We start from the raw sequence: 27,451 nt of genomic DNA, 5'->3' as shown, positions 1-27,451 counted from the left end.
AAATATTAAATATTTCACAGACTGAGTTAAAGAGGGTGTATATATTTTTCGGGATAATTACTGGTCTGTGTTGTTTTTTTTTTTATTTTTTTCCTGAGTAATTTCCCATTCTGGGAAAGTCCAGATGACAGAACAGTATTTCATAGCACGCAATCACAGTATTCACTAAGCCGTCAGCTAAACCACAAAGTAATCCTCATACACAATGTTGAATAGCAAGAAATCAAAACTAATACTGCTCCTCCTTTTCACAGAACAGTTTTACCAATCTGAACACTCAGATGTTCATGTGTCCAAAGAGCACACTTGTCAACATGGACAGAAGGAAAAAAAGATTATTTTCTGAAGTTGAATCTGGAAGGAAATGCTGCAAGAAAAAAAATGCTTAAGTAGCAGCAACATTTGCCCATAAAGGAAATCTGAATAGCACTTAACTTCAGTTAACAGTCCTCAAAACCAGAAGAAAAGTAAGCCAGTATTAATCAGATACTGTACAAAAGAGCTCAGCCCTGTAGCATCTAAATATGTCTATTTTTCACATTTCTAATCAAGCTACCTAAAAATTTTTCCATTTCTGCTCATTGACATTCCCTTAGTTTTGTGTCTCTTCATGTTTTGCAGAGTATAATAGAGTCCATTTCATGACTAGGCAAGGGTTGATACTGCTGTTGTCGTGGATGAACATAGCTTCTGTTCAACCAGTAACAATCTCATCAGCAAGATAGAAGCCAGTCTTAACACTGTAAAACAACAAAATATTTTAGCATTTCAAATGCTTTAGTAGCTCAGCTCTAAAGGCTCTAAAGGCTCTAATTCTGAACCACCTTATCACATTTGGTTGAAAACCCTAACCCTGGGCTTTACAGACAAATGGTAAGCAGCAGACAGTAAACTGAAAGATTCCAGGCCTATCGCAGTTTTAGAAATGAAAAGTAGAAAACAAAGAGGACTTCACATACCTGGATTTTAATTTCTTGATTGGATCCAGCTTGCTGGCAGTAGACTTCAAAGAAATCAGCCACTCCTTCTTCCACCCACAGCAGAGTGACAGAGGTCTGAGTCTTGTTGACAGCAAACAGTGACTTTGGAGGTGCTGGTTCTAGTTAAGAGAAGATCTCCTTTTATTAAGCTTATCTTGAAGTCTTCGTACAAACAAGAAGAGGAAGCATCACATAAAAAGAAATGCAATGCCAATGCCTTTCTATTGTTCATTTCCTTCAGATAGTCTGCCAGCAAAGAGCACCATACCTCATGATGATAAGCAACCAATGCAAAATGGGAAGGCAATGAAGTATCTTAGTTTCTTTTTTATTTAAAATGTTCTCTATTTGGGCAGTTGGATAGTCGCTTCCTTTTTCGCAGACTCTTTTAGGGCAATCAGCATATTGTATTAATAGAAAAATGCTAACGGAATCTCTTTCAGGAGAAGATGTCTGCCCACCTGTTAGCAAAACATTTGCACTGATAAATATTTGCTTTGCAAGGCCTGACCCAGGAGATAATAATGAAGCAGCCCTCCCAAAGTGAGCTCTGTCTAGGTTCACTTAATTGCACCAGAGGAAATATTTAGTCATTTGGCAGATCAAATATATCTTCTAGTCTGTCTTTTTTGTTCCATATTCAAGGGCAATTGGATCTCCACTCATTTCAATTAGTTACAGGAGTTTTCTCTCCTCATTGAATGTAGAGGTCCAGATCTCAGAGGTTTTTAATTTATTGTTTTTGTACTTGTTGCTGTTGTGCTGCAACAGACTAACATAGACAAGGCATTGAGCTTCTCACATGAAAAGGAGAAGATAAACCCTGAAATAAGAGGATTGTTGCCATTGGGGTAACGGACTAGTGATGGCAGACTGTTGGGTGGAATGGGGATCACAGGATCACAGAACAGCTTGGGTTGGGATGGACCTCAAGGCGCAGCCAGTTCCAACCCTCTGCCGTGGACAGGCTGGCCCTACCAGCTCAGGCTGCCCAGGGCCCCATCCAACCTGGCCTTCAGCACCTCCAGGGATGGGGCATCCACAGCTTCTCTGGGCAGCCTGTGCCAGGGCCTCACTGCCCTCTGAGTAAAGAACTTCTTCCTTGTATCTAATCTAAACCTACACTCTTGTAGTTTAAAACTCTAACCCCTGTTCTACCACTACATTCCCAAAGAGTACAGGAGTGTGGGAGCAAGGCACAAACACTGCCCACTGAAGTAACTATTTCCCTCAGCCATCCACTGAGTCTCCAAGGTCTCATTTCATCATTCTTGAAGCTTTACTATATATATCCTGCAGTGTGGGTAGAAAGGAAGAATAGAATGATTTAAAAATTAAGGTTACTTTAGAAATGAGTGGAGACGGATCCAAGTATGAAGAGGAAGATCAAATGTCAAAAGGGAAAAGTTCTGCTGAAGAGATGAAGAAACCCACTAGGGACAGAAACATGGTGATTGATTAACATGGGCTTTCAAATGATTAAAAATGCCATGCCTCCCCTGGAAGTCTGCGCTCAGTGCAAGGCCTGCCTGAAACTCCAGGAGCATTGGGAGCATGGGAAGGGTATCTTGAAGGGCAGGGAAAAGCAATCCTGACTAACCAGGTACAACAATATTTTCTGTTCTTTTCCTTTCACAAATAATTTGTTATTCTCGCTGCATAGGACACTGTCACAGAAGCCTGGATGTGATGTGTAAGATTCATCACAAAAAATCCAGCACAAAGGAATTGTTCAAGTCGTTATAGATTTGGAAGAAGTATCTGTTCCCCAGACAATCAGATCAGCATTCTAGGGTTTGAGGCTGTTAAGAGTACGTTGACAATGGGGAAAAAGTTAAGAGAGCAGGGCAAGGACTGAGGCACTTTCACATGGCAGCTTCTGTGTCATGGGGTCCGCATCATAAACAATGTCCCAGAAAGACATTGGAAAGCCTCTCTCTCTTTTAGTTATACCCATGTATCTGCTCCTGGATTTAGAAATACATTCCATCCCTCACTCCAGGTAAAAAATGGTCTCAGTGAAAATATGAGTTTCAAATTTTGGCATCATCCCAAGCAAATCTTCCTTTTGCCTCCAGCAAATGGCTTGATTTTTCTGCAAGTGGAAAGTTGCCAGAATGAAGCAAACATTATGGAGGGAAGAACATTTGGCAGGAATGCTTAAGTGACTGCCAAGTGCTGAGTTGTCTATCACTTAGAATCAGTTCCCACTACTGCTAATTACAACTCCCAGTGCTCCTTCAGAAAAAGAGAGGAGAACCTCTTGTAAAATACCCTTACAATTGCCCACTCAAAGTGCAAACAGGATAGAGGAAATCAAACAACCACACAGAAGTCTAGAGGCAATTTATCAAAACTGAATTGTTTCTGCTTTCTTTTTGTTGACAGTGAAAGAACAAGAACAAAATAACCGGGAGAGTTCAACAAGAGTCTGCCTGCCCTTGCCAATTGCTGTTTTCCCTGTCCATAAGGAAAAACAAGAAGACACAGCTAGGATGCAGGGGGTGTAACATTAATAACACATGGCATTTATAGACCTGCATGGAAGATAAAGCTAGCTGATATTTTGAAATATTCCTAAAATATTTGGGTAGTAGTAGCAGGGGCATATACTTATCCTCTGCAGGGAATGTACACACTTAACTGTGTGCACAGATACACAGTCTTGGGCAGAACGGACAACGAGACTTGCATAAAGAAGGGAAAATCCATGGAATTTGTTTCAAGTATTTCCTTTGATGAAAAGATCTGGAAGTACTTAGATTCTTGTGGCTGTACTGCTTGCCCCAGCACTGTTTTAGGGATTTGGGTAAAAGAGAGCTATAGAAAAGGACAAGTAGATAATGACTGCTAAAAGACCTCTAATTCATTATAAATTATGAAAACCTTTTATATCACTCCTTTCACTGTCACTCAGAAAAGATATATTATGTGTATAGAGAAGATAATCCAGTTTGAAATTACCGGCTCTCCTTTACCCACCTTCACAGTGGAGTTAATGCCCGTAAAAGCAGTTAGGCATGCTTCAACATTTCACAGCTTTAGGCACCAAGGGCTCGACAATTCCATGTACATGCAAAAGTGAAGTGAAATCTCTTGAGGCACAGTAATTTATTGTTCAGTTTTCTTCAGACTTAAAGGAAGGCATCTCTATTTTTTGTTTCTTTGTGTAAATTACACAAATTTCTTTTAGAATGATGCAGTGCCCCTCAGCCATGAATTTGATTTGATTTTTTTTGTGTGTGTGTAAAGAATACTCTCACTGATCTGTATTTAAAAATGGATGTTGGTGTTGGAGAAATTGAGGTAGGGAGGAAACGTGGAGGGACGCCCCGTCCTTGGAGGTGTTCAAGGCCAGGTTGAATGGGGCCCTGGGCAGCCTGATCTAGTATTACATATGGAGGTAGGTGGCCCTGCTTGTGCCAGGGGGGTTGGAGCTTGATGATCTTTGAGGTCCCTTCCAGCTGAAGCCATTCTATGATTCTACGAAGTCATACCAGGTGGCAGAATGCAGACTGAGAAACAGGCAAAACCAAGATTTGCTCTGTACTGAAAATTTCAGCTGGGAAATTCGAGTCTCTGTTCCCAAAACCTGTGAGTGTTCAATAATTTAGTAAAATAAATACAGAGTACAGTTTTACTCCCAGAAAGACAGTAAGCAGTTTACACTCTTCCATTTACAGCCAGATTCTGCTACTCTTGCTCTTCTGGAGTAATACTATTTAGGGAATAGTGTCACATATGTGAATGGGACAATCTTCACAGCAAGGAGAAAAAAATTACAGCTTTCCAAGAGAAATATGATCACAGGTACACAACTCAGTAACGAGGAAGAAGATGAATCTGCTGACAGAGTGAATTCTGCATTTAATGAGTGAAGGAGTGGGTTCATAACTTGCAAAGAAGCACACATTTCTTACCCAATTTCACAAGCTGGGGCAGGGAAGTATTGCTGCCTCTTTCAGTACAAGCAGTTACTGAAAGGTTGTAAATGTCCCCCGGAGGCAAGCTCAACATTGCAGTCATCACATTGCGTGTTACCTACAATAATTAAAGACAACAATTCTTAAGTATACAACCCAAACCAGATATTCTTCTTCTAAAGTTAATCTGGTTGCTTAATGTACTACAAAGAAAGTTCTGCACATCACAGCAAATTTGTTCCGCACACTCTAACCTTATTACATGACCCAGCACTGACTAGAGTCACCTACAGATATGAAACGAGATATGATCCAAATCCAAGCTAGGGTTTAACAGACTGTGAATAACTTCTTCCTATTATTATGGAAGCAAGTTAGTTCCTCATTTCTCCAGGGCCACAGAGAAGAACACAGGACTCTCATACTGCAACAGGCTGTTTTCAGAGGATTTGTAGGCTAACTAGTAATGGTGCATTCAGGAATCTCATATTGCTTTCCATGGACACTTAATTTTCAGCTGAAATTTTCAGATCCAAGAGAGATGAACAGTTCTGAATGCAGGCTAACATTAGTTTGTCCACTTATCTAAAAACTGACCAACTTCTCCAGAGTCTTCAAAAATACAAAAAGAGCAGGAAGAAGTCATCGTTACCTGATTCTGTTATCTATTAATTTTAATAATCCCACAAGAAAAGCACTCACATTAACAATCTTTACCACAACTAATCATATAAAGAGATAATCATATAGTATCATTTTCAGGAAACTTCCTGAAAGAGACTAACACAGCTTAGCAGAAAAAATACACTCTTAAGCCTGAAAGCATGATGCATCTGTATTTACAAATATAAGCAGCACCATAAAATTCAGTCATAAATAGCTTATTCTAGGTATTCTCGTAAGAGTATTTGCTGGGTATTCTTATTCTGAAAATAATATAAAGAAAAATATCTTTTAAGATGGCTTTGAAGCTACATTTGCGCGTACTTCTGTGCTGTAGATACTCTCTATTTTTAATCCTCTGTTTAATGGAAAAATTACATATTCCATGTTCATTTCCATTTAATTTTGTATTAAATGCTTATTTTATATTTATTAAATCTAATAATTTTGTGTTCAAATATATTTTATCTGAAATTGTTGCATAGAAGTCAGAACTTTCCCTGAAAGAATAACTGCATTATGAGAACACGACTTTTGGAAGGGAAGGAAGGGAGAAGGAAAATTCCGCAATGTTTTTTTCAAATTCAGTGGTTAGAATACTTTATCTGTTGGGAAAAAAATAAAATGTGGGGTTTTCTTTTTTGTTTGAAACAAAGATCCAAATACTGGAAGTTCCTACTGCTTATAAATGTCATGTTTTTGAATAGTTCCACTAATCATGTAATTAGATTCATGGTGCAACAAGCTCCAGATGGGTTCACTCTTGCAGCCACTAGGAAACCAATGAATTCTATAATGCTCTGGATAAATTAAAATAAAAAATTGCTTATGAATTTGCACTTATCCTGAAAATCCACTTCCAATTCAGCATCTGGTGAATCTTCAGCTGGAGAAAACCTTTCATTTGAAAAAGAGCAGCCACTTTCTACCTGATCAAAATGATCAAAACATCAATAGCAGTGCTGAAGGTCACAGGCTGCAAGGAGCTACAACGCTGGCAGTATGTGCTCCTGTGCAGGAATGCTTTATGTCCAGGGGCTGCTCTTGTGATTCAGGTTAAATGTGCATCTTGATACCCTGCTGAAGTGTGGCTTTATTCCATAATTGGAAAACTCAGATTTCTTTTTCTAATTGATTTTTAAATTAGCTCAAATAGTTGAGGAGAATGTGCCAAGAAACCATCGTAACATCTGGCAAGTTTTCCAACATTTCTGGGTGAAATCCTCTTCCAATCAGTTTGTGGTACATGTGTCCAAATAGAAAATGGGAAGTGATAGCACCTGGTATAAATGACTTAAAAAAAAAATCATACAGTAGTGTCCTATAGCTTATTATTGACCAGAAATTGAAAGCAGCAGTTCTGTTAACTAAAAATACTCTTTATTTCTAAATACTCTTTACAATTTCTACTAGTCGCAGTTCAGAAGTTCAATAAGCTATTCCTAAATTCTCACCTAAATTAGCAACATTTTTTGTTGGATTGGAATGGAAGCATTCCACCCTCTGTCTGTTTTGACAGCTTGAGTGTTCAGAAGCGCTCGCACACAGAAATAACTCTAACTGATTAACCAACATGCTCAAACACTGCAACACAAAATCATCAATTGAGCAAAAGAATACAAAGAGAATGACACTTTCCCCAGTCATACTTACACTCTTTTTGATTTTTTTCTTTCCTTCCGCAATGACCATCCAATGCAACATCCTGGAATGAGAGAGGTCAGTACCATCTCCTCCATAGGTCCAGGTGATGTACAAAAGGTGATTGTAATATTCGATGGAGGTAATCTCAGGTGCCACTGGTGCTGAAGGAATAGGACAAACATATTACAGATGTGCTCTAACACAACTGATTACCAAGTCCAAAAATAAACTTCTGCCAAGAGATACTATTGGGAAAAGAGTATCATAACCACAGCAGAAATGTATCGGTAAAATCATCTGCACTTTATACCGGTAACTGAGTACTAGCTGAAAGAAATGAAAAACAGCTTTTCCCTGAGGAACATTTATTTTCGTTCGCAGCCTTACAGTTTTATTTAAAAAAAAAAAAAAGAAAAAAAAAAGAACCAATGAAGCTCCTGGCTGATAGAAACCATTTTCTGAATCACCATTTATAAATGAAATTTAAAGCCAAGTTAAAAGCCTCAGATATTGCTTCACTGTGCAATAGCACTGAAAAAAAATGACACTCAGTGACTAATAAATAAGAATTGTCACACTGAATAACTTGTATAGCTTTTCCACAGGAAAAAAGGAACAAACAACAACAACAAAAAAACAAACTCTGAATGTGAATGTCTCTTTGCATGAAAAGCTTCAGCCCTCTTTGCTCCCAGTGTGCAAGTCCCATCATCAGAGAATCACAGAATGTCAGGGATTGGAAGGAACCTCAGAAGACCATTGAGTCCAGTCCCTCTGCTAGAGCATTAAGTCTCAAATCTACAGACACTTGGCAACTTGTGGACTATGTCATTAGGTATTAGGCAAAGCAGCTGCTGTCCCTTCTCGTCCTCTGTACACTCCTCCATAGCCCTGTGAGCCTGTTCAAAGGCTAGCTGTATAATGGGTTGCTCCCTGTGGTCAGGCAAAACCTGGATTCCCTGTGACACCAAAGGAGTAAGACAACAACCTTTCCTCCTAAAACAGGTGTTTAGAATGAGTAAGAGAGGTGCCTCTCTCCCTATTATCTGAAGAGGGAGCATAGCTGACTGGCTCACCTTGATCACCTACCTGAGAGCTGCATGTGCCCTAACTGGGATTTGAGTTGAGTGGAGCACCCAAAGAGGAAGTCAGCAGTTGCTAAGGCCTGCCCCTCAAGGTGTTATCAGTGGGATAATCTGGAAAAAATGGGAAGTGTATGATTCCGTGTGCTTGGCAGATTCTGCCCTAAACTGAAAAGGACATGGGTAGATCCTCCTTAGACCACAACGAATTTGTTTGTGCCTTTACAGAGCCGCTGCCCTGCTTCCCGGCAGAGCCCTGGGTGCCAGCAGCCATACAAAGGCAGGATGCACTGGGAGCACGGAACTGCTTGAAAGGGGCCACACGGTGTCACTGCTGCTTTCACGAAGGCTTCTATGACTTTATGCTGAGATCTGTTAGGAGCACAGATTTACTGAAGAAAGGAAGCAAATACAACGACGAGCAATTTAGAACCATTTAGAAACGCTTAGTAAGACTCTTCTCTCAAATTCATCTTGAGATCGCCCTTTTATGCTGTTGAGAGAAAGCAGCATTATTTAGTATAAAATCTTTAAAGTAATGCTTCTTTAATTTATAGAGTTCCCAGTCCATCCTTATGCATTCTTTACAACCTAAGGCCACTACTAGCACGAATCTAACGTGCTATGAATAATTTCCTCTTAAACTTTGATACTGATGATGCATTTGCCCTCCTAACACTCACGTAGTTTAGATACGTGGCAACAGTACCTGCAGGATATGTGAAATGTGACCACAGGTCAAGACCGGTGTGCCCCTTAGCACCATTTTTCACTGAGTTGCATGGAAAGGCTGTAGGAAATGGGCAACCTGGCTAAAGTGACAGCTGAAAGCAACAGAAAGCAGCCTTTCAGGAAGGACAGATGCACTCACCAGCACTGACGGTCTGCCTCTCTATCCTTATTTATTTATTTATTTATTTATTTTCAAAGCTAAAGGCATCCTTGCCACAAAAGAAAATGTTGGTGGTCTGAAGTACCCTTGCTTACGATTGCTTTAAGATCCAGCTGCTTACAGCAGGTGGCATTAAAAACTCATTAGTCACCACAGCAACACCGGCAGTGCCACGATCTCTCCCTGTGTTATCACAACAGCATGCAGCTGTTCCTGCAGGAGCCTGAGAGCAAATGCTGCTTCTGGCAAGCATTTACTTAAGGGCAGTCTGGGCCCATCTGACCAGCTACTGAGGGAGAGAGCTGCACATCACCCAGTATCTTCTAGCACTGTTTTCATTTCAGGTACTACGGTCCAGTGAGCTCCACGTGGGATTCTGCTCTAAGGAAATGGTCTGACAGATGGTGTACAGTCAAGAAGCCCACAAAACCTGGTATTTAAGTTTAGTTTTGATGGGTTTTATTTTTTATTTTTATCTTTTCTAATTCTTGGCAACCTTCTCAGGCTACGCGAGGAAGGTGGAGTTTTTCAGAATGACTCAGAAAGGGACCAAAAGCTCTTTTAAACATCTGCTCTGTCTCTGGAAGGAAACAGGCTGAGGGTGATAAAGAACCTTGCAGTCCCCTAACAGCTTGAGATAGCACAAAGCAGCACCTACTGGGGACAAACATTTCCAACCTGCAGATGTGAAAAATTGGCATACCTTTTCCTGGTGAGTTAGCCTGACAGCATTCCCAGGACAAAACTGAAGAGGATTCAACTAATAATGCAATCAGAGAACAGGAAGGTATTTAATTTGGTTGTGACTCTCTATTGATAAGCACTTGTAATTTGGTCAAATCTGATTTATTTTTATTTTTTAAATCAAGATTCTTCCCTTACAGTGCTTAAGATCTGACTCATTGGTATTTAATGTCTTCATCAATACCCTGAAAATAAAAGCACAGTTGATGAGCCATGCAACTGGTACAGTGATTGGTAAAGAGGGAAATGCTCAGGATAGGACTGTGATGTAAATTATTGGCTCCTGTGCTGGGCCCATTCAAACAAAACTTATTTTGGACTACCAGGTGCAATAATCTTTAGGAAAAAGGAAAAATAGCTACCCTAGGAGGAGTTTAGAAGGCACAGAATAGAAGCAAATCAACACAGACTTCCAGCACGATGCTATAGCAAATGCAATCATTGAGATGCACAAACAGAAGTGCATTGAATAGGGAGCTGATTTTGCCTCTGCAGGAGCATTCAGCAGCTGGTACTGCAATTTTAGGCACAGATTTTCATTGGTAGAGACAGTAAAAATTAGAGAGGCAGAGTTGGGAAAAGAGGTTGCATGAGAAAATGCTTTACTGAGAATACCTAAAGCGTTCAGTGGACAGAATTTATCAAGAGAGAAATGTGAAGGTAAATTCTGTGTAAAGAGGAGGAGAAAAAAAAAAGCTCTGAGGCTCTTCAATCAATAAGTGAAAAATGTAACAAGAATCATAAACTGGATATTACAACTAGATAAATGCAGATCAGGAGCAAAGGATAAACCTTTGATAATAGGAAGAATTAATCATGAGTACAACTTTCCACGGGGATTGGTGGCCTGCTCCCTTTCTGAATATGAGTTGGTTTTTCTGCAAAGGGGTTTTGCCCATCACAAATGGATAACATTACCTGAGGTCTTCATTCTTTTCTGATTTGTGTATGTCTGCTGGGTAACGAGTTGATCCATTTTTCCATGTTGTGGCAGTAAAAGTCCTTACTTGCCCCATACAGAAATCCAAAATAATCCTGGTGGAGGCTTATATTTTAGAATAACTTCCTATGTTCTGCTGCATGTTTTGGGAAACGACACAAAGTATGTGGGGCCTACTGGAGTATTTCCACTCAAAAATGCTGAACCTGGTACCCACATCAGTTGGAAGAGACATTTATTCCCTCCCACAGCAACCAATCAGCTGGAAAATTTCTTCCTTACAGTGAAAAAGATGACTGATTCCGAAGGGCAATGAGTGTCCTGAAGATTTGTCTTGCGGCTTTGCTGGATGCTGTGAGTTTGTGATGCTCCAGACAAGTGACAGGACTTGTCCCAGCATAGCTTGGGATCAGATATCTGAGGATGACAGGTTTCATCTGACTTCAATGGAGCTAAGACTCAATGCAGTGATAATTTTGCTCACGTGGTTCTGTCGAGCATTTTTAACCATCATCACAAATAGGCCTTATTCACTTCCCTTTCTTTGCATCCTGTTAAGGCTTTCACAAACCAGAAAATCTTTTTCTAGGTTACTATCTGCTTTGGAAGGAATAACCATAGCCTGATTTCCCTCATAATGTGGTTTTTACAGCTGGGAAAGAAAAGTGAGACACATTTATTTCCTCTCATGGTGCGTCTGAGTTATTTACTGCTTTCAATCAGCAGTATTTCTGCAAGGTGAGCTGCATGGTGATGAATAAAAGCAAAATGATTCAATAGGGGACTTTGACTCAAGCAGTCTGGGTGCTGGAAGCACATGTCAGGGAGCTCAAAGGAGGTCTCAAATGCTGTTCCCTTTCTGGCTAATCCATTTTATATATTGAACACTCCAAACTGACAAGAGACAAGGGAGTGTGCTAGATTCAAAGCTGGTTCCAGCTGGAGGAAGGAAAGCAATGGGGTCGTAACAAGTTCCTACAGCTGAGAACCTCAACTGGGAGGGACTGGCCAAGGCACAGCTGCCCAGTGAAAATGCACCCAGTGGAGGTGCAACACCTTGATCTCAGCGGCACTCTTCTCATTGCACACACACACAAAATACACTCAGCAGAGAAGGCAGAACTGGAGCACAAGAAAAATGTGCTACAAGACATAGTCCTTGCCTAGATCTGCATGATGTGTGCAGAACTCTACTCTGTGTTGGCTAAGGTGTCAAAGTCTAATCTGTGGATAACTGACGGGGAAAGGAAGGAATTCTACAACTCTCACTACAGTTCCCTGAAAGGAGATTGTAGTGAGGTGGGGGCTAGCTTCTTCTCCTGGGTAGTAGTGATAGGATGAGAGTGAATGGCCTCAAGTTGCATCAGGGGAAGTTCGGGTTGAATATTAAAAAAAAATTCTTAGAAAGAATGGTGATACATTGGAATAGGCTGCCCAGGGAGGTGATGGAGTCACTGTCCTTGGGCACTCAAAAACAGTGTGGATGTGGTACTGAGAAACACGGTTAGTGGGCATGGTGGGGATGAGTTGGCAGTTGAACTAGATGATCTTAGAGGTCTTTTCCAACCTTAATGATTCTGTGATTCTCTGATATGGGGACAGTGCAAATACATGGAAAAATATTTCATAATATCAGAACTCACACTATCTATTTATCCATTAACCTTTCAAAGTGCAAAACACTCAGTGTCATAAAAGACAAGCGCAGTCACTGGCCTCACTGGACCCATCAGCTGATGGAGGGTGGGACAGAGTAATCCAACACTGTGCTTTGCACAGGAAAGTTATACCTCCTAAAGCAAGACTAAGAGCTTTCTCTGAGAAAGCAAAAACAAAACCAAGGACAACCCCTCACTCTTAACTATTAAATACTCTGATTTTAAGTATCCGCAGGTGAAACACAGCATTTTTTCCCATCCTCCTGCTTCTGGCATCATTTCCATGTGAGTGCTGCTTACCTGTTATGAAGCTGATGGTGGAGCTGTCACAGCAGCTCAGCTCTGGGTCTCCCCAGGTCACCATGGTGACCCGGAAATTGTAGTACCATGCAGGCAGCAGGTTAGCTATCCTCTGCAGGGAGAAAAAAGACAAACAGCAGCTCAGCAGAAAATTTACCAGAATGTAGTGTGACTTAAAAAAAATGGAGCAATATTTGTAAATCCAGTGCCCAGACATGGAACTGTTTGACTGAGCTCTCACTTCTTGCTCCAGAGGTAAATTCTGTAATTTGGCATTTGAATTCATTCAAAAAAGTGTGTGGGAAGACCAAAGCTGGTTGTGGCAGCTCTGCTGCTTAAGCCAGAGAACACGGTCCCATGTCAACCACCATGGGGACCTCTCATTTACCCTCTCAACGTGGGCTCTTTTTTCTTGATTAATTGGGTTTTTAAGATATATTAGAAACAATCTTTTTGACTCAGATATCGTCACTTCAAAGTATTCATTTTTTTCCCCAATTTTTGAAGTATGTTTCATATTGTATTATCATTTATTATAGATGAAATATAAATGAAATATAAATGAGTTATAAATGAGACATAAATTATAGATATAAATACAAATGAGATATAAATGAAATATAAAGTACAATATATTTTATATTGCAATATCGTTTGCCATATTCAAGTTAAAATGTTTCCAACACCAAAAAAAAAATCCATACTTTAATCTTTATGCTTAAATTTATACTTAAATGAAAATCCTAATGATATTTTGTCATTCAAAATAGAAGCATATTGATAATAATGAAAAATTTCAACAACTTTGAAATTCCTTATTTCACAGATCTCTGATGTTTTCAGTGGCCTTTTTTTTTTTTTTTTTCTAGACAACACAAGGCAATTCAAATACAGCATTTTGGGCCTATTCTCTTCATGGTTTTAGAAATGGTTTTATCCATTTGGCATCAAAACTTTGAAGCTGCTTGGACTTCTCCTTACATACTTCTGTTGCAATACTGCGAAGAGTAACACTGTTTGTGTGACTTAAAACAAACTTCAGAGCATAAACACTCAGATGTTGTACTGAGGGACATGGTTTAATGGGTTCTGTCAGGCATTTATTAAGGATCATCGCAAGTGGGCCTTATTCACTTCCTTTCCGCAGTTACGTCCTGTTAAGACTTTCACCAGCCAGAAAACTTTGTTCTAAGTTACTGACTGTTTTGGAGGGAGTAACCATGGCCTGATTTCCCTCACAACAAGGTTTTTACACCTGGGAATGAAAAGTGAGACATTTATTTCCTCTGATGGTATGCCTGATTTATTTACTGCTTTCAGTCAGCAGTATTTCTGCAAGATGAACTAAATGGTGATGTATAAAAGCAAAATAAAGTATTGGTGATAGGTATAGTTGAACTGGATGATCTTGGAGGTCTTTTCCAGCTTTGATGATTCGAAGATTCCAAAATGAAGGAAGCAATTAGAGTGAAAGGGCTATTCAGTTCCAAAAGTTCTGACTAGTGAGATGTGCTTCAGGAAACAATTTTTTATCTCACTGTCAGATGGCAGATTTTTTACTCCCCTGCTTCCTCAATGGGCTTAACGCTTGTTTCAGAGACCACCAGAGATGTCAGATAATATACTGACCGTAGAGAAATGTGCGGGACACAGTGGGATTCTTGAATATGGCTAGCGAACCCAACTAAAAGTTCATCAATACATACTTGTATGCTAAATGTCATAACAGAGCAAAAAGACATTATTTTTCAAATTTACATTATCTCTTCAAAAATTATTCTTTAAGAAACATTCACTTTGGGAGCTGTATGGCACTGTTGTACTTCCAACTGAAATTCAGATAAAGAAGTTGGAAAGGAAGCCAACTTCCTAGCTTTCATGAACAGAATTTGTAACAGCAGTGGGTAATATCATCTCATTTTCTAACAAACCACACAAACTCTGAAAGACACTATTATTTCTAAGATGACTTGGATCACTCAGATATTAATCTAATTGTGCTGAGTCATGACTACAAGGTATTAATTACTTCTTTGGTAAGTTATTTTTGCTTTTAATTTCCTTGGAGATTTATGTGCTAGATTTACTGTCACATACCCAATTACTGTTCAGCCGCTGTAGCTGAAACGACTACACAAATAGTATTATGCAAATGAATTACAGTAAATCACTGCAGCTCTCATAAGCAGCAAAAGTTGTTGCTGACATTTTTGCATACTCATAACTTTCTGAGCAACTAATTTCAGCTAAAACTGCTCACTGTCTTGTGCAATGGCAAAGTCTGAATGTAACCTGTTCAGCTTCTCTAGGAAGATGTGGAAAGCAAGAGGAAAATTTCATGGGATTTCTGTTAAATATTCTATCTTGCAAAGATTTGCGTGCATGTTCTTCTAGAAAATAATTTTTGCCTAGGTGAAATCCTGCTGCACGTCTTTGCAACTTCAGAAATATGAAAGCTATTTTCACAAGAGCATCTCTGCAGCTAAGTGATCCAGATGGCTCAATGCAAGACTAGCCTGCAAGCCCCAAATCCCTATTATCAATATTAATTATGCAGATAAGGCTTTGGACTACTCCCCCTGAGGAGACACTGGAATTGGTTAAAGCCTTGACTGACAAATTGACACACAAACTGAAGCTGCCTTTGGACTTGCTGAATATGCCCATTTGTCAACAAATAGAAGCTCATCTCCTGTCTTGTCATTCTACTAAAATTTTAGCATTGTTCAGGAAAAAACGTTCCAGGTTTAAAGGCATATATACATACATATTCACAGGGGAGAAGCTAAACAAGGAAATGCCTCAAGGTGCCAGGGCCACACATGCACGAGAAAGCAATAGACAGTAATAGCCACATTACCACAGAGGCAGATAGGGAGATGGTTGCTGCTATTTCATAGTAGGTTGTCCACTCAGATGTCATTGTTGATGGATTGAAGTAAAACATTTCTACAACATATTTCCTGAACACCCCAAGAAAAGGTCTGTTCCAACTCAAAACCACAGCAGTAGGTCCCAAAGGGTACAGTGTCAGATCCTTTATTCCAGTGGGCACTATAAAACAGAAATTGTGATTAGTAGCTTGTTGTTTTTGTTTTTTTTTTTTAGTTAATTACATTAAATAGATGAACAAATTAATAAATAAAATCGAGAACAATACTTTCCATTAACCATGTTTTATCTATTTCTGATTTGTTCCTGATTTTAATTCCTAATAGCTTCCTTATCACAAGCAATGGAATACCATTCCTTTCAGCATTTGTTCTTATCTCTCCTTTGTCAGAAATGACTGAAGGCTTCCATTTACTTTGAAAACCAGACTGTTTAGGAGATGTTTCAAATTGTAAGCTCAAAAACAAAAGCATCAAAAGCCATAATACTTTGGAAGATCAAGGTTGCCAGAAAGAACAGTTTTTTATGCCTATCCTTCTTTCCCTGGGGAACCTAAAGGTGCTGCCATGAATTGCTATTCTTGCCTCAGAGATAATGAAAACAGGAAAGAGAAGTAAAGTGATTCGAAAAATGTCACATCAGGGTCAAGTTCAGCAACCTTTACTTTCTGGAAAGAAATCACTCTTAATGACTTCAGTGAGGTTACTTAAATAAGTACTTTGCTAACATTTTCAAGGGTTGCAGAGCCCCAATTCTTGCAGAATAAAGAACACTCAGATTACTTCAGCCCATATTTGCACTTGACTGCATTTCCTTCAGTCTCCATTTCCTTCTTCTTTTCTGTCCATTCCATAAAGTGTTAATACTCACCCAGTGACAATGAGGCTTATGATAAATAAATACTTTTTAAGGCATATTTTAATATATTTTTGTTTCATTCATCTTTAGCCATCACTGATCACTTCACTGAACAGTTTGTTTTGCACTTCTATTATTATAATATCAAATTCAATATCTTGTAATCAAATGAAAAATCCTACAACTGTTGTTTTACACATAAAAAGTTCTCTTCATAATAAGTAAGAACTTTTCATTGTTGGGTTGATATAAAAATGTGGAGAAAATGAGGAAACTCATTTAATATGGGAATATATGATTTCACTTTCTCAAATAAAAATAGAACTTCACAGATTTCTGAAGTAACTACAGCGAGAAAAAAAACACAGAAATTCTTTCATAAATATCACTCAATTATATAGATTTTCATAAGACATGTGTGTATGTGTGTATACATATATATATAACATATTTTCTAACTTAGATTTTTTTATTTACTGTACTATATCATGCTCTCTTTTCAAATTCTTATACAGACTCCGCTTACACAAATACATGAGGAGGTTGCCTAGAATGAAAAAACTCTCACCTTATTTACTACTCCACATATCTGCTTTCATCTACAGATCATTACTTCTTAACAGGATAACTTTTGTCTGGCTTGCTTGGTTTTTTGTTTGTTTTGCTTTCTTCCCTATATCACAGAGAGGATGTAGAGTGACAAATACTGAAGATCTCTAACTTTCAGCCACCTGCTCACCCACAAGGCAGACTATTAGTCAAAAGGAAAAGGTTGGGTGACTCAGGTTAAATATTCCTCTGCAAATGTAATTCTATAGATTGAATATCTTTCTCTTTGCCCTTTTTCATTATATTTTGTTACAGTAGTAACCTTAACAAAATAAATGACATGGAAACTGAAAGATATTAAATCCTAAGTCACTCTTTAGTTAGGAGCTTGATGGAACCTTGAATTATAGGCATGGGGGGAAAAGCTCTGCGGGTAGGTTGTGAAACCACATTCTTGAAAATGTCAATCTCATTCTTAAAGAACCTTTTTAATCTTCAGATTTCAAAGCAGAGGACATCAGGATCCATGGTTTAACTCAAGAAAATCAAGGTTGGCATCAGCCTTAGTACAAGAGGAGATAATCCAGCTCCTGACTTAGCGCCATGGCCTTCAGACTGGAACACACTGGGTAGTTTACAAGACAAATTTGCTACAAATACCTTAACAGCAGTCCCATACCTTTCATGAGACAGTAAGAATGATTCACCTCTAGGAGGTGCCCACATCTCTCCATTAATTGCAGACTACCTGCAGCTCAGACTGGCCACACCTAAGTGAAGTGATTCCCTCCCAAAAGGACATAGACCAAGAACGCTGTTAGAGATGAACATACATGTGGCCAAAGGCTCCACGAGTGTGAATCCACAATTGTTTTCTAGTTGAGTTTTGTAATAACCCAGTATTTAAATACAAAATATCCATCACCCACTGATGGGGAATTCATGCTTTTCCCTCACTAATGGGCTAGACAACACAAGGAAAACAAATACTCTCAGTAAGTGTTCATTACATTTGAAACAACCAAACATGATGATTTTGCTGTATTTCTTTGTGGGCTCTAGAATTTAATGAATATACTACTCATATTAAGGTAAAAGAAAAGAAGAAGCATTTCAAACAGTAGTTGCAGGACTTACCAATGGAAAATGTAACAGGATCAGAGGGTGGTCCAACCAACGGTCCTTTCCTTAAGTAAACCACAACCTGGTACTGGGCACCGGGAACAAGATTTTCAATGAGGTTGCTGCTTGAATTTACCTAATGAAAGAGTGCACATCAGATATGAAGTATTTACTTGGTCGGTTAAAGGAATATTGAGATTACTTGAACTGCTTAATAGAATAGTTAACAGAACACATGCTTCTGAACTAGCATCAGCAGCTGAATTGTCATTCAATTATGCACCAAATGGCAAAACTCTGAAAGCGTTCAGGCTTGGATTCACAAATGATCTGACCCAAAGAATTGCACTTACCTTGCCACGTAAGGTCAGGTGCAGACCCTCTTGAGCTGCTCTCTCCTCACACCAAAGCTTAGTGAAGTATTCATACTCAGCTGATATTATCAAGGCTAGCGTATATTAGCAGTATGTTTTCAATGAAAGCCTCAGGCTTTTCATCGGCCATCTGATTCAACTGCAGCTATATGACCTGAAAGCAGCCTTATGGGAAATCTATCTGCTGAGAGTGCAAATGTTAAATGTCTGAATGCTAAAATCAAAGAGGAACTACTCTTTCACCTGTCTTGCTCAGCACTACAAAATTTGATGAAGAGGTCTTGTGACTTTTCTGTTTGAGATACCAAAATTAAGCCATCTGCTGTGGCACCAAGAATTGGTCAGAGCTGGAGGCATAATGCCTGACCGGCTGATTCTTGATCTGGTACAATATGTGAAAAGCCTCATATTCTGAGTTATCAGGAAAGATATGGGCAGCTTTGAGGAAAGAACGTTAGCCCCCCCTTCTACAGTATTTTCTCTGCAACCTTTCCAGAATCTCATCACGGCCTCCTTTGGTTTATTGTGATGCACATAAATACATCAGTGTAGGCACAGATTTAGTGAGGAATGAAATTTGTCTTTAACAGCTGCTTTTGAGAACTAATCAATTCATGCATAATAGTAGAAATGAATAAAACTCTGCACTGAATTTTGCCCTTTTCAGCTTGTCAAGGAGAATTCAAACAAACAGCCATTAATAATTCCATGTATAGTAATCCGATAAAATTTGATTAGAGGCAGTGTGAAACTCTATAGGGACAAAAATAAACAACTGTATTTAGACGCTTTGCCTACTTGTAGCAAATACATTAACTTTTACAAATGTCTTGTTTATTCACAGATTAGTTTTAGGTATTTCTATTTTGAGTTTGTAGATTAATCCCAGAGTATTTACTTTAATCCTATATGTATATACTTGCTCTCTAAAGTTTATTATCACCTACCATGTTGTTTTGCTTCCTGATTAGATGAATGCATTTTTAATAAATGGAAGAAATGCAACTCAAGGAGATTACAAACTGGTTCTGAGAAACAATTCTCAAATTGTCTTTAAAGGACGATTCCCAGTGTGGAATTACATGGCCCTTCTTGGAATAAAACTCAAAACATTTTGACAAAGACCTATTTAAAAAGACACTTTTAAATGATGTAGAACTCCTTGTGTTAACTAACTTGCCAGGCTAATCACAATGTTGAAGGAGGTGAAGATTTACTGAGTTATGGCTCTGTTTTTCCATTCTCATGGGTGTGCTGAGGGTGCAGCACATGGGAGCACTGCAGCCTTTTTTAGGCTCCTCAATCACACAAATTAAGGAAGCCAGGTAGAAATTGTGGCACTGCTTAGAAAAGAGATTTGTCAGCATTGTGGCAAGGAAACAGAAGTATGGACTAAACCCTTTCTAACCAAAACCACATTCCACTCATCCATCAGAGATATAGGATCTGACATGGAGATAAACTCACCATGGGTTTCAGGTAGCAAAAAATTGCCTTATTTGGGGGTTCAGGAAGCGTGATCACAATAAACATGTCCCATATGACAGCCCTAAAGAAGTGCTGTCCATCCAAATCACAGGTGGTGGTGATGATAATTTACTTCCCACTTTTAAAAAACATTTTGTGGATGAAAAGAAAGGCTGAATTCAGATGACTTCCAGAAAATGTAAGGTCAAGTTCTGTACTCATATGGAGGAAATCTAAGAATCAATTAATTAATCTAAGAGTCAATTAATTAATACATGCAAGTTGAATGATAATCATCCATGTAGCACTTTTCTTAATAAAAATGGATTGCAGCATATGCCTAAGTGTTAATATGATGTGGTATCATTTTGCTCACTACTGCAAACATTTCTCACTCAAAAGTTTGAACAGAGAATTGGCCACAGCCACTGCATTGGAAATTCAGTTTTAATGCTGATAGAATTTAATGCTGTCATTTCTGTATGCTTTTCTCTCCCCTCCACTCTGCAGAATGGAGCACTGTGCTCTGCAGCCATTACCTGGATGGGGCCCTTGGTACTGTGATAACAAACAGTGGGATGACTAGGAATTTTTTTTTTTCAGGTCTTGAGGAGGACCCTTACCTCTGTGCAGTAATGTTTTTCAAGCCTTTGACTTTCCTTTTGCTTCTGACAAGTCAGGGAGACCACAGACACGATTGTGCCATTGCTGCCGCTCTCATGTGAGGCTGTCCAGGATGTCAGGGCAGTAGTGGAGCTGAGCACTGTCACCGTCACATGCTGGGGCTTTTCTGTGAGCTCTTCTATCCATTCACCTGTGGGGCCTGGGACATGCCAAGAAAGCATGTGTGAGCAAAGCACTCTGCACTTTTAAGGCACTCATGTTAAAACATCCTTCTTCACAATACTGCTTTCTACTAGGGAAAGAGGCTGAACTGACCATCTCCATTTCCAAAAGCAAAGATGGGAAACAGCCTTCAGTCAACACTATTTTCACCAATAGCAAAGCAGGAGTTGAAAAGATAAATATTTCTGTTTTGAAAATTTGTACTGAATGTATTTTCTGTTACTCACCAGAAACCACCCAGTAGTATCCAGTATGCTCTACAAGAGTATTTTACGAGTAGTGATATTCAAAAATGTACAGATCCATGATAAATATTTGGTAATATTTAAATATTAGTGATGTCCAGTAATGTACAGATCCATTCTAAATATTGCACGCAATTTTTCCTTTCACTATACACCATATTACTCAAGTGTACTATGTACCTGAGGTCTTTAAACTGAGTTCACAGAGTCTACCATAGTGAAGAATTCTCCATCAGACTTTTTGAAGCATTTCTTTAAATATATATATGCTTTTAAATTTGGAAAATAACTTTAGCTAGACTTGGTCAAAATTTCAGATTTTCAGCAAACAAATCCAGAGCAAGGATTTTGTGTAAGATCAGCCTATAAGATTTGACAAGCAAGACTGGCATTTGAGTACAAGAAAAATGTTGGGTAATATAAACCAATAATTCAACAGGATGAGTCACCAACCAAAAGGTTACAAGAATAAGATAAGGGTGAAGCTGTGAGAAAAATTTATTCACGAAAGTCGACTCGCATCTACTCTAGAAAAAAGAGAAATTTGATCATTAAGTTAGTCTCTGGATTCAGTGGATATACGTGTAGCTATTTCTACTCAGAAATTGTTTCAATAGTAGCACTAAAGAAATTGAGCTATCTCAACCTTGTGTCAGGGTCCAAAGCTGAAGCCTCCACAGAAGGCTTGTAAAGAGGAATGGAAAACAAATTTTACCTTAAGAGTACTCATGTGCATCTCAGATTTGGCATACTGTCAGAAATGTACATGAAATCTATCTATGATACTAAGGTTCTCAAATTAGAATAATTAGGTCAATTGCCAATAATCTTCATGTCTAGAAGCCTACAAACCAAACAGAAATATTTCATTAAAATAGCAATAAAAACACCTAAACACCCTCATTTATTACATGTAACAAAAATATAGTGATTACATTCTTGTTACAGATTTATACCTAATGATATCCAAGTCCATTCTTCCTTAATCTAGCAACCTATCCAAATATACATTTTGATTAACACTTTCTCATTTTCTGAGAGGTCTCTGTCCTCCCCCTCTACTCCTTCCCCTCTACTCTGCCCTGGTAAGGCCTCATCTGGAGTACTGTGTCCAGTTCTGGGCTCCCCATTTCAAAAAAGACAGGGATCTCTTGGAAAGAGTCCAGCGGAGGACCACAAAGATGGTGAAGGGCCTGGAGTATCTCCCCTATAAAGAAAGGCTAAGTGAACTGGGTCTGTTTAGCCTTGAGAAAAGAAGACTGAGAGGGGACCTGATCCAGGTTTATAAATATCTGAGGTGTGGCGGCCATAGTGGTGAGGCCAGTCTCTTTTCAGTGGTACGTGGAGACAGGACGAGGGGAAACGGACATCAGCTGCAGCATAGGAAGTTTCGCACGAATGTGTGTAAGAACTTCTTCACGGTGAGGGTGACGGAGCACTGGAACAGGCTGCCCAGGGAGGTTGTGGAGTCTCCTTCTCTGGAGATATTCAAGTCTCGCCTGGACGCCTACCTGTGCGACCTGGTGTAGGGAACCTGCTTTGGCAGGGGGGTTGGTCTCGATGATCTCTAGAGGTCCCTTCCAACCCCCACAATTCTGTGATTCTGTGATTCTCACTTAGTAGACCGTATGTAGGACACAGTACTGCGTATTTATGTACATAAATCAGTCACTTTTTAGGATGGAATAATATTTGGTGCTGATAGCAGTACTACATAATTTATATATACTTTGATCTATTTGTATAGTTTTATATACTTTGATGTTTTCACATAATGAAGATGCCTGTGAACTATTCCTAATGGAAATCAGAACACAGTTAAATGAAAACAACAGAGACCCTTTCTCTCGAGACCTGTTTCATCTCTTTGTTTTCCAAGTACTTTTTCTTTCACCTATTAAGCTGTTAAAAATATTGCAGCAATACTGGATTCAGTTACATGCTGTTAACCATTATGATTAATTTAAGCTTAAATAGTATTTGTAAATGTCATGACCTACCAAACATATTTATTAGTTTATATACCACTACGTTTCCTTTTAATATGAATAATTCTGCCAGCCTAGCCATCACGCTCTGTTGCAGAATTCAATGTGTGGGGGAGACACTAATCCCTCACAGGTAAAACTGTGTAGTGCTGCAAGTGTTCCCCTATTCTCAGTGTTTGGGCATTCCATAGGCCATAATACCTCTTGTACAAAAAGATACTCTATATGTGTGTGGACTGGTATACTTATTCAGACATCTCATTCCCTTGTTGCTGTACAGATCATCAAAGCCTTCAGAATGACCATTGTCTGAATTTACCTACACCTGTCTCACTTGCTGATCTAATTCTCAATATCAATCTTGGATTACTAAGCACTGTATTATTATTCTGACTTTTACTAAATCTGTATTTAAGAAACCCTGAGATTCTACAGGGAAATAATAAATTACATTTTCCTCCTCTGAATTTAGCAGTGTGAACTATTGCATTTACCTTTACTTGCCCTGTGTGCTCTTAGAGAACATCTAATTCCAGAGCTCAGTGTTTAATTGTGCAAATCCCACAGTCTCAGCCTGAGATGCCCTTTGTCCTTAACGTTATGCATACAGCCTCCAGGAGAAAGGAAGTTAAATTTCTTCAAGATTCTTTATAACCACTGATTTAATTCTCTGAACCAAATCCTCTCTTTGGAAGATACAAAAGGAGAACCTGTTTTGTAAGGGATGGACTTCTCTGATCCTGCAGCAGATACCACAGCTGCCACAGTGTGTTACTGGTCAAACTCACTGTACATTAAAGTTATACTGGTCTGGGAGAAAAAGATTTACTGAGGTACTTACTGATGTAAAAGCTGAGTGTTTTTGCTGATTGACTTCCCCGAACTTCACAAGAGCCAGAGGAGCTAAATGTTGTTACGGACAACTTATATTTTCCTGGTTCTTTCAGTTCAGCAACAAATTTGTGAGTGTCCTCACTGACTGTCAGAAGTTCTGTGGAGTTCTCTAAATCAGGGGGGAAAGGTATTGTGGATTAATTGAAATTTGAAAGGCTCCAGCTACTGAGAAAATGATTTATATCAGAAATGCTAATACAGTTTCTGCTGTGGGATTTGAAAGTATCCAAAAGAACTGGATTTATGTGAGTAGTTTTATTTCTTGCCATCAGAACAAGAGTAATTAATGTCCAAGGTTGCAGTATAGGTGTACAGGAACAATAAACCCAGGACAAAATTTCATTCAGTAGAGGGATGATAAAATAGGGTTGTCATGACTGCACAAGTGAAAAAGAGGACAGCATAGAAGAAAAGGAGCTTTCAGTTCTATTGCCTTCTTATTCTGCAAAATAAATAAATAAATAGATAAATGTTATTTATCTTAAATGGGGGAATAATTATGAAAACTGTTTATCAGAAAGTCAGATTCATTTTGAGAAAAAGGACTTTAAAATAGGATACCTCTAAAGAATATGGCTATTCTATCGTAGTTCCACCACTTAAAAGTTTTTCTCCATTTTCCATCACAGCCTCTTTTTGGCCTTAAGAATGTGGTCCGTTGCTCTCCTGAGACAACTGTTAACCTGAATACAGAATGACTTTTTTTCATGGTCCCCTTGAGAATCTTTCTCAAAGGGCTGACAAAGCTCCATGAAATAATGTACCTTCTTCACCTCCAATTTCCACCAGCTTGTTTCTCCTTTCTCTGATGCCAGAGTGGATTTATAATAACTATGGTGTAAACAGTGCAGAAGTATGCACAGCAGTATAAATCTTATTTAACAAAAGAAATTACAAACTGTGATTTATCACACCTCCCTTACTTTAGTTTGAAACCCAGCCAGAAATACATGCTATTCAATGCAAGAAACTTATCAAGATACACAAGAGATCTAATAAAGTCTTGTGAGGCACCATCCTAGGTAATTAATAATTTGTGAAGGAGAAAAACCCACCAACAGAATTATAAAAACAGAGTATGAGAAATGTATAAGGCTTGGTTTTACCTTCCCTTTCAATACTGATATGGAAACCATCAAAGGCGGTCGGTGGCTTTGGTGGTAACCAAGTCAGCACCATTTGTACAGGAAGGAAAGGAGCGGGCTCTGCTGTGAGTTTTCCAGATGTGTTTACTTCACTGGCCCCATAATCCCTGGGAACTGCATTGACAAACTCCTCTTCACCCTCCGATGATTCAGCTTCATTAGACCACAAATATGGCTGCGATGTGGTTTCGTACTCAGTACTGTTAGAGCGGTAATCAGGCCAGGCTGCAGTTGTGTTCACAGCTGGAATTTCAGGTGGGCCACCAGAAAAACGGCTCAGTTTCTCTTTGCCCATGATTTCTTGTTGTCCCATGAATGATTCTTCTGCAAAATTCCCGCTGTGCTCTTCCCAATTGTTTCTGTTGATCGGCACAATCTGAACAGAAATGTTTCGAGGTGGGTAAGGAACTAAAAGAGAAGCAAAGGTTAATCTTTTAATAGGTGTGTTCTGTGTACCTCTGCCAGGTGTTTATTCCCTAGGGAAATATTCTTTGCAGAAAAACGATATATCAGGGATAGTTTGAAATAACCTGTCCTTCCTAAGATTCTCCCTTCTATTACAAAATTACATTGCAGAAGTGATTCTAGCAGGGTCAAGCTTACTGAAAATTCATAGAAAAATCAGGACTCAAGAATACCATGATGCAGAATACACATGTAGTCAACATAAATCAGACTTCAGTGCTAATACAGCAGCAAGCTACTTAACTGTGGATTTGAAAAGGTGGGTCTCGGTTACTGTGTTTTCCACAATTGCATGATAACAGAAAAAATGCCTCTGTAGGAATGAGCTCAAAAACACATACAAAACTAAAGCATGACATGGTTTATACTTGAAAAGCATGACGTTCTTGCCGCCACAGAGCTTTTCATATGCTCTTAGTAGACACCTTTTCACAAGCACTAAAGATCAGTTTAAATTTTAATAGTTGTGAAAGCTTGATCTCTAGATCTGGATCTCCAGAAGGCAAATGGCATGCAAAGAAGTTATTTCTGCTTATGCCAGCTGGGGAACAAAAGGTGCCATAATTGCTTGCCTGTATGCCTTTACCTGCAGATATCTTCTACAAACATTCTGTCTGACATTTTTTAAGCTGGCCCCTTATGACCTACTGATTTGTTCACCTCCCCCTGTCCCAGCCACAGCCACTAATACAAAATCAGACACTTCAACCTCATACATTTCATGTCCAGAATGAGGGATGGGAAGGCAGTGGTAAACAAAAATGTAATTCTATTGGTTGCCTTCTGATTTTGGCACTGGTTTGTTTCATTTTGGACCCTGGAAAATGTCTGTGGTACAACAGATTAACAGGAAAGTTTTGGGCATCATCCCAGGACAAAATTAAATTAGTTCTGGACCCTGAACAAATGTAATTTTCAGCTTTTGCAACATTGCTGTCTTGGAAATGAAAAGTTCATGCTTCAGGGCATAATCTGGCTGCCAAGTGGGGACATTGCGACACTGGTCTTCTCTATGAGAGAAGACTGAACAATGAGGAAGGCCTTCTCCAACTGTTTAGCTGTGATTCACTGTGAGAGGAGACAGACCAAAACAGATAGATCAATATCATTCTCAGTGTGGCATTCCTGTGGTTTAAAAATTAATTCCTAACATAAGGCCAAGGATGTCTCATGTGAGACAAAATTTATGTTCTAATAAACCAACTTTGTAATAGAAACCCTCATACAGATTTCCCCTTGTGCTATATTGCACATAACTTCAGTCCCTGCCTGCACAGTACCAGCTGCAGCATCCTCCTCCCATGTTCCTGACCAGGAGCAGATCCCATAACTGTTTCCACACAGCCCCTCCTCCATGTGCAGTCAATCTCCTCCCATGGCAGAAAGGAAAACAAACATACAGACATGGAACAAATGGTACACAATCATTTTCTTTACCTGTTCTGTGTTGCTTGGGCTCATGCCTAACCCCGCTGTATTCCACTAGCGTGCTTTTGTTGAAGGTTGCTTCTGATACCAATTGAAATGTGATGTTACTGTAGCATATACCTGGCAGCCAGTGATTGAAAACGGTTTTACCTTTAAAGAAATCTGCAGAAGGTTTAAAAAAAAAAGATTTTTTATCATTAAAAAAAGGAAAAAACACATCAAATATTCACTTTCTGATAATGCATCTATACATGCTGAAATGGCAGTGTTTCAGATGTTTAAACATTGCTCAGCCTGGTCTAAGACATGAAATTCTAATAATTCAGTTTGCCAATATTTTCCCTGGCTGTCA

At 39.0% G+C, this 27,451-nt stretch overlaps 1 protein-coding gene across 1 annotated transcript in view; it reads right to left on the bottom strand.

Moving 5' to 3' along the window:
* PTPRO (protein tyrosine phosphatase receptor type O) overlaps positions 1 to 27,451 on the bottom strand; it is a 59,211-nt gene that overhangs the window by 31,263 nt on the left and 497 nt on the right. The window contains exons 2-11 of the mRNA XM_019611545.2: positions 27,109 to 27,261; positions 25,168 to 25,614; positions 24,009 to 24,170; positions 20,712 to 20,911; positions 18,263 to 18,383; positions 15,687 to 15,880; positions 12,827 to 12,938; positions 7,220 to 7,371; positions 4,901 to 5,021; positions 960 to 1,099 (exon numbers count right to left, since the gene is read on the bottom strand). Of these exons, the coding sequence (XP_019467090.1) occupies positions 960 to 1,099; positions 4,901 to 5,021; positions 7,220 to 7,371; positions 12,827 to 12,938; positions 15,687 to 15,880; positions 18,263 to 18,383; positions 20,712 to 20,911; positions 24,009 to 24,170; positions 25,168 to 25,614; positions 27,109 to 27,261 (1,802 nt within the window). The remainder of the gene's footprint in view (positions 1 to 959; positions 1,100 to 4,900; positions 5,022 to 7,219; positions 7,372 to 12,826; positions 12,939 to 15,686; positions 15,881 to 18,262; positions 18,384 to 20,711; positions 20,912 to 24,008; positions 24,171 to 25,167; positions 25,615 to 27,108; positions 27,262 to 27,451) is intronic.

Source organism: Meleagris gallopavo, chromosome 1, assembly GCF_000146605.3.
Source record: "Meleagris gallopavo isolate NT-WF06-2002-E0010 breed Aviagen turkey brand Nicholas breeding stock chromosome 1, Turkey_5.1, whole genome shotgun sequence".
Lineage (NCBI taxonomy): Eukaryota > Metazoa > Chordata > Aves > Galliformes > Phasianidae > Meleagris > Meleagris gallopavo.
Note: the sequence above shows the minus strand (reverse complement) of the source record. Positions and strands in the feature narration are given on the sequence as shown.